This window comes from Panthera uncia, assembly GCF_023721935.1.
Source record: "Panthera uncia isolate 11264 chromosome A1 unlocalized genomic scaffold, Puncia_PCG_1.0 HiC_scaffold_17, whole genome shotgun sequence".
Taxonomy (NCBI): domain Eukaryota; kingdom Metazoa; phylum Chordata; class Mammalia; order Carnivora; family Felidae; genus Panthera; species Panthera uncia.
In genome coordinates, this window is record NW_026057577.1 from 59,130,762 (window position 1) to 59,138,572 (window position 7,811).

General features: G+C 48.8%; 1 protein-coding gene across 1 annotated transcript in view; it reads right to left on the reverse strand.

Annotated features, from left to right (window-relative positions):
- The window catches only part of SERINC5 (serine incorporator 5), a 103,079-nt gene extending 97,168 nt beyond the window's left edge, over positions 1-5,911 (reverse strand). Inside the window, exon 1 of the mRNA XM_049649719.1 lies at positions 5,586-5,911. Within this exon, the coding sequence (XP_049505676.1) occupies positions 5,586-5,612 (27 nt within the window). The 5' untranslated portion in view covers positions 5,613-5,911. The remainder of the gene's footprint in view (positions 1-5,585) is intronic.
- Positions 5,912-7,811: the final 1,900 nt, after the last annotated feature.

Genomic DNA, 7,811 nt, shown 5'->3' on the forward strand with positions numbered 1-7,811 from the left:
CCAATCACTATTAACAAAGAGCTATAGGGAGAGTTTTCCATCCAAAAGCACTCAACAGGGGGATCACCTAGTTCATGACAGGTACTCCATCTAGAGGGAGAGAGGAAACTCATACATGCAGTAACCAGGAAACAAGTCCTGTGCATCAGATGACCAAGTACTAGGTGGTGTGGACAAATCTAAGTGCACATTCAGAGAGAACTCTCAAAGCTCAGGGAAGATCATTACTAAGGAAATGCTTCTTGAGCTTATTTATTTTTTGTGGAAGTCTTCATGGACTGTGTGTGTGTGTGTGTGTGTGTGTGTGTGCGTGTTTGTGTGTGTTTTCAGCTACAATCTGGAGGTGATCAGATGCCCTGATGAGGAAGACCCATTCCAGTTCACACTTTCTCAGAGGCCACAGTCTAAGAGTCTCCTGTGTGGGCTTTGGTTACCTCTAACTCTAAGGAAGCCAGATTTTGTTAACCACTGTTAATAGTGAGAAACGGGGCGCCTGGGTGGCGCAGTCGGTTAAGCGTCCGACTTCAGCCAGGTCACGATCTCGCGGTCCGTGAGTTCGAGCCCCACGTCAGGCTCTGGGCTGATGGCTCGGAGCCTGGAGCCTGTTTCCGATTCTGTGTCTCCCTCTCTCTCCGCCCCTCTCCCGTTCATGCTCTGTCTCTCTCTGTCCCAAAAATAAATAAAAAAAAACGTTGAAAAAAAAAAAAAAATAGTGAGAAACGGTGGAAATTACAAGAAATCTCAACACAAAGCCACTCTTCACAAACCCTTGCATGAAGGAACTTGACCAAACTCTAACATGGCCTCTGGCAGCCTAAGGCTGCATCCCTGGGATGACCCAGCTGTCTTTTGCCTTTCAGTTCTAGTCTGGAAAAGCTCTGAGCTGTAGGGAATACTTACACATCTCAAAGGGACAGGAAGAATGCACAACTGTAAGCCCTCTTTGGTAAATGCTCTAAGAAAAGGAGGTTGGGGCCTGTTTCAGGTGCTGGCTAGAACAGCAAAATCTGGTCTGGAAGAAGCTAGACCTTATCCACCCACGACTGGCAGCTAGCAATATCAATCAAAACAGCCCAATAGCTGTGTATTCAACTGCCTTTGGTCCTTTATAGGCAACCATAATAAGTAACAGTTACTCATTATTTATACAGAGCAAGCATAATGAGGAATGTCAGTCTTGCAGTTAAGAGCCCCAACTTGAGTCAGGTGGGCCAGTGTTCAAGGCCTGGCTCCACTACCAGGTAACATCAGTCAAGTTAATTATTTATTTCTCTGTATTTCAGCTCCCTCCCCTGCAAAAGAAGTCCAATTAGAACATTAATTGCCCCTGAAGGTTGCTGTGAAAAATATATGACATAATGTAGGTAAAAACAGGTAGCACATTGTAGACATGAAATTAAAACTTCAGCTATTGCTTTTACTATCATTAATGTTTATACTTGCCTGGCATAAACCCTGCCAAGCTTTATTCTCAAATTGCCTCGAAAGCATTGTCTGGACTTTTTTTTCTTTTTTAAAATTTTTTAAAAATTAAAAAAAATTTGTTAATGTTTTATTTTTATCTTTGAGAGCGTCGCGCGTGTGGGGGAAGGGGAGACATAGGATGTGAAGCAGGCTCTGCACTGACAGCAGAGAGCCCGATGTGGGGCTCAGACTCACGAACCGTGAGATCATGACCTGAGCCAAAGTCGGATGCTTAACTGAGGCATCCACACACCCCTGGATTTTTCACTTACACATCTCATTTCACCTGACAGTGTATAGTGTCATTTTCTGTAGCAAGTTTCCCCCACACCTCCACCCCTAACTAGCCCTTAAGTTCCAGGAGAGCAAGGAATTTCTTTGTTCATCATCCAGTCCTCAGGGGCCTACCACGACAGTGCTGAGTGGCTGAAAGTGTTGAGTGACCACTCTCTCTTGTAATCTCTCCTTACATTAGCATCCATTAGCAACAGCATGAGCAAAATCTAAGTGTATAGCAGAGTTAGGGCAAAAATAAGATGAACTAGAGGTGAGGTGCAGGTGGGTACGGGCCACTAACAAACTAAGAGTTTTGGGATTCCTTACTGAGTGCTAAATCATGTACTTTGAGACTTTATGTCTAGATCACATATAATCCTCATAACCCCAGGAAGTATTATTACACCCATTCTACAGCTGAGGAAAACTGAGGTTAATAGAGGGTAGGTAACACGTGCACAATTCACACCGCCCTTGTTGTTCAGATTTCCCAATTCAAACCCAGACGTGAGTCCATAGCCCAGGCTCTTTTCTGAGTTACACATTGTTCCTGATGGTCCTCAGTTAAAGCCCACAAAATTTCTATCTCCAGCCTCCCACTTCTCCCAACTTAAACATCCAACTGGTGACTTACCCTTTCCATTTAATTTATAATAATAGGCTTCTCAGGGCACCTGGGTGGCTCAGTCATATAAGTGTCCAACCTCGGCTGGCGTCATGATCTCATGGTTCACGAGATCGAGCCCCACATCAGGCTCTGTGCTGATAGTGCAAACACTGCTTCGGATTCTGTCTGTCTGTCTGTCTCTCTCTGCCCTTCCCCTACACATGTGCACATGCTTGCCCTCTCTCTCAAAATAAATAAATAAATACATAAATAAATAAATAATAAACAAACAAACAAATATTTATAATAGGCATCTCAAATGTAACAAAGCCAAAAGACAACTATGGCTCTTCCTTCCCTAATGTCCTCCTCCTCCCTTTAAGCCTCCTATCTCACCTCATAAATGGCACCATCATCAATCCAGTTGCTGGAGCCAAATACAGAATCGTTCTTATTCCCACACCCTATTTCTAATCCACACAAAAGTGCAGCTCTACCTCTAAAATTTGCCCAGAAGCCAGCAACATCCCACTGTAAGCACAACAGCCTACATTAAGGTACCGCACTCTCTCCTCCTCGGGCTATAGCAACAGCAGATCGCCAAGATTTAAGCTCCATCAGGAGGCATGTTTGTTCACTGCTGCAGCCTGCTTGCACACAGAACGGGCAGTTAAAAAATACTCACTGAAGGAACAGCTCTGACTGCTCTCCCTACCTCCACTCCAGTCCCTAATATGGCTGAGTCTTCACAGCTCCCGAAGTGATCAAAGTGTAAATCAAACCACAGTTCTCACTGAAACAAGAACAAAACCCAAACTCCAAAGGCAGCTGACAGTCCCTGGCCGCATCGGGACCTGCCTGCCTCTCTACCTCACCGGCCTCACTGATGATACTCCAGCCCCCCTGGATTCCCTTCGGTCCCACCCAAAGGCACTCTGCCACCAGGTCTTGTTCCAGCACTAGCACTTACTGTTTCATTGTTTACATGGTTTGCGGAATACCCCCCCCCCCCCCACAAATAAATGGACCCCTGAGGGCAGAGATGATTTTGTCTGGCTCACTGCCCTATCTCTAGCTCCTGGAACAAAACAGATGTTATGATATCGTGAGATAGCCAGAAATATGATTATTTCTTTCTCCCTGGTATGGGAGGCCAAGGAGACCTGTGACTGGCTTCTGAAATTCAGGGCTAGGGGCAGTCTTACCCAACTAAGCCCTTAACTTGTGGGACACTAAATCCAGGTGGTGTCATAATTGAATTGAATTGTTTTATGTCCACTTGGTGTCCAGGGAGTTGGGAAACTGGTTGGTATGAGGGGGGAAAAACCCCACACATTTGGTATCAGAAATGCTGTGAGTAAAAAGTTTGTAGGTGCTCAAATTAAACAAAAGCTTGGTAGAATAAAAGATAAACCAAATAACACAGTTAATTAATTTAAATAAATAGGTAGGTAGACTTAATTACGATATGCTGAGTCCTTTTAATGGACACCTAACAGCCTCATTCGTAGGAAATCATAGTGTCATCACCCCCTCACTGTGTTGAGACCCACCACAGTGTTGCCTCAAGCAGTCCAGAGAAAGCAGAAGTTAACTTTCCTGTGATGAATGGCCAGGATTTGGTTCTTTCCAAAGTCCTGAGAGGGGGATTTTAGAAATGAGTCCTTCAATCCTGCCAAAATATCAACCATACCAGTAATTCTTTTACAAGACCCACTTCAGTACTGGTAATCATTTTCAAAGCCCTAAATTAGCTGTTTGGAGTCACAGAAGGCCTCAAGGGCCTTTCAAGGGAATAGGGGAGGACAGATGCTCCTAAATATCTATAATTACTAAATAATGGAAAGTGTGGCATCAAATTGGAAAGCAACTGGAAACAATGAAAGATGTGCAAAGTTTTGAGATTGTGAACATTCAGAAAATAGCTTTTCCAGTCCACATTGGTCTCAGAAGCCCTGGTAAGGGGGTAAGCATCCTCTCTCTCCTTGCCGGACTCAAGGCAAGGCATTACACCTCGAGTTAAAAATAGTTTCCTCATCTCCAAGAAGAACAACGCGAATGCATGTCAGGTACAGTATTAGACCTCTCAGCGTCACACGGCCACTCGAAAGAGGGCGTATTATCTGCCGGAATAATCGGCCAGTAACGAAAACTCACAGTTTAACCCCTGCATCACTTACCGGCAGGCTTTGACTGCCATGAGGTTGTCTGGATTCGGAAGCAAGAATATCCCCGTACCTGAATGCCCCCGGAGTTACATTCATTTGAAAACAAACAAACAAAAACACCCCATTAAAATTATGTGCAGAAATGCTGTACAGAATAGGGAGGATAGGCAAGAGGGAGTTCGACATCCGGAAGGCTTTGCTTACTTCGTTTTTTCTTACTAGGCAGGAAGGCGTGAAATTAGCATTAAAGAGTTAAAACCTACTAATTCTGCCCAGATGCGCTACTAACCAGTAGGAGTCGCCTATCCAAAGAAGACAAATATATTTTAAGATATTATATGAGGGTAACTGGCAAGTTCAGTTGAAAGAAGGGACGGGAAGGCTCGAGCTCTGCCCAGGCAGCAGGTAGCGTGCAGCGAGGGTTGCGTCGGGAAACTCAGGAAGCAGGGCTGGGTTAGTCTTCCCTGCGCGCGGCCCTGAGAACCATACTTTGGAAACAAGGTTTCGAGACGTTCTGGAAGGCACAGAGCCAATGCTCTAGGCTTGCAAGATGCCAAGGGCAAACTGCCTGCGCCATATGACCCGAGTTTTGTTCACCGCATGAGAAAGGAGACGTTGCCCAAACGTACGTATTTTTCTGGACTCATCAGGTAAGCAGAACCTGGTGGGCTACGGGCTACCCCACACACCCTTGCCTTGAGGGGTCGGCGACACTCTCCAGGACCAGTCGGGATCCTTCACCCGAGCCCTGCCTGCCCCGCCCTAAGCGAAGTCCCTAAGACCGGACGGGAAGACCTCAGGGTCTCCTCTTGGGCTTCCCCGAGTGCCTTCCAGCTCGCGAGCGGCACAGGGCTTCCCCGACGGCTGAGCGCCGCGCTCGGGCCCGAGGCACTCACTCACTTAGACTGCGCAGTGTCAGTCCCGGGCGACCCACCACCCGCCTCACTTTCAGCCGAAGATGTGGATCTGGGACTTGCACCCAGGGAAGCCGTAGGTGCCTGGGCTCCCCACCCCGTAGCCCGATCCACCTCCCCCCACCCCCCACCCCGCCGCACGCTCCCCCAGCTCACCTGGCCCGCACAGCACTGCGCTGACATCCTGGCGGCTGACGACCACGGGCTTGCTCGCCCGCTCCCCGCGTCCCTCCGGCCCTCCTGGCTCCCTCCAGCCGCGATCACCCCTTTCTGGACCAGCTCACGCCTCCACGCCGATCTGCCCCAGCCAAGCGCCAGGCACCGCCGCCAGGGTGAAAACAACCGCCGCCAAACCCCGCCCCGCCGCTGCAGACCCCGCCCGCACCCTTGAGCCACGACAGCCCTTGCTCCGCCCCGTGCCCGCCCCCTCCCAGGCGGTCCGCCGCGGAGCAGGCTCGCCCGGGGCTCGCACTTCCGCTGGCGTCAGGCGGCGGGGCGGCTGCCATCACTTCCCGGTGCAGTGAGAGCTCCGAAGTCCGCCCACCGTCGGGCGGGCCCGGCGCTCCCGTGCTCCCGCGCCGGCCTGACTGCGCTCGGTCCTGAGGAGAGCGCAGCGCCCCTTTGACCCCCAGCTCCAGTCAAGGAGCTGGTTGCTAGCTCCAGTAAAGCTTAAATCCTTAACTGAACGGTTGCTGAGTGACCTGCACCGAACCGAACCGAACCGACGCAGTAGGGACCACCGAGTGCGGGTTGACTGTCTGCCTCGCGCCAACGAAGACACCCCCTGGATTCCTGTTTCTGAAATCCCTTACCTCCCTCCTTTGTCAAGAAAACTGAACTACTTTAGGGAAAAGCCCCTCTGCCCAAGTTTCCTTGAATCTATGGGCACCTGGCTGTTCTGCCAGGCACTCTGGGGGCGATATAGTGAGAGCCCTTTCCTCCCTTCCCTGGATGTTGATCTATTTTCCAGCCTCCATCCCCGCCCAGGGACTTGGTTTGCATCCCTGCCTCCTTTCACCCGACCTACTTTAAAAACGGGTCCCCAATAATCGCTTTTTACATGAAGACAGAGCACTCCTAGTTTTTCTCCGTACCGAAATCTGCTCTCCTCGCAGCCACTTCAAGAAGAGGAGTTTGTTACTATGAACTTTGCCCCATGCCCTTTTACTTTAAAATAAACATTACTGTACCCATTTTACAAATGAGGCAACTAAAGCCCAGACACGTTAAACAACTTGCCCAAAGTTTCACAGCAAAGCTGAAGAAGCAAAATTGGGACTGGAATCCACTTGTCTGATCCCCTAGCACTTGATGCAAAGCCTGCCCTTAAATGGGCTCGCTTTCAAGACAGAGCCTTTGGCCAAGGAGTGAGTGTCTTCTCTCGAAGAATAGAAGCTGGAGAATACAAAGTCTAATGGGAACTGAGTTTTTAATGAGCTGCACAGGATCTCCTAGAATCTCAAATACCTGAGTTTAGAGGAAGAAAAATAATGGAGCAGGCCCTACTCAGAGCCATGGAAAGTAACAAGTGGCTCTAACTAAAATTTGGAAATAATAAAGCAGAAAAAAAAAATTAAAACAGCATAAATAGAAGCAGACTAGTGCAGCAACCTGCTCCATGGTGGCCTGTAACTCATCCCAAACAGAGGTCACTTTGGCCCCATTTCTCACCTGGGGAGATTAGTTGGACATCTAGAGTTTTTGTCCATCTGGGAAGAGCCAAACAGCTTCTGGGAAAGGGGAGGTGTGACATCTATGTACATTTGAGCTGTCTGGGATCCAAGCCTCCTATCCAGTTAGGGTAGCTGAGGCTCAAGAAGGCAGAGGATCCTCACCAGGGACCGCTGGGATAGATAGAGGCGGAGCTGGTAGCAGGATGAGGCCTCCTGACCCTGAATCCTGTGCCCTTTCTGCCAAATCAATTCTAATGTGGGAGGGTTCTGTGACTGTTATCATTGCCAGCCTGCTGGGGAGTTAATGAAAGAATAACTCAGGGATTTGTCAATCCTGCCACAAGGTACAGAAAAGCATAGTGGAAGCCCAAGCTTCCAGAGTCAGGAAGTTGCAAATTTTAACTCTACCCAGAACTGGCTGGACCACCTGTGAGTCTCAGTTTTATCATCTGCAAAACAAGGCTAATAATGCCCCCTCCAAGGGGCGCCTGGGTGGCTCAATTTGTTGAGTGTCTGTCTCTTGATTTTTGCTCAGGTATCCCAGGGTCATGGGATGGAGCCCTGAACCCCGTGGCAGGTTCTGAGTTGAGCATGGAGCCTGCTTAAGATTCTCTCTCTCCTCTCTCTCTGCCTTTCCCCAACTCACACCCACCCTCGAGATCACTCTGCTCTCTCACTCTCTCTCGCTCTCATGAAGGAAGGGAGGGAG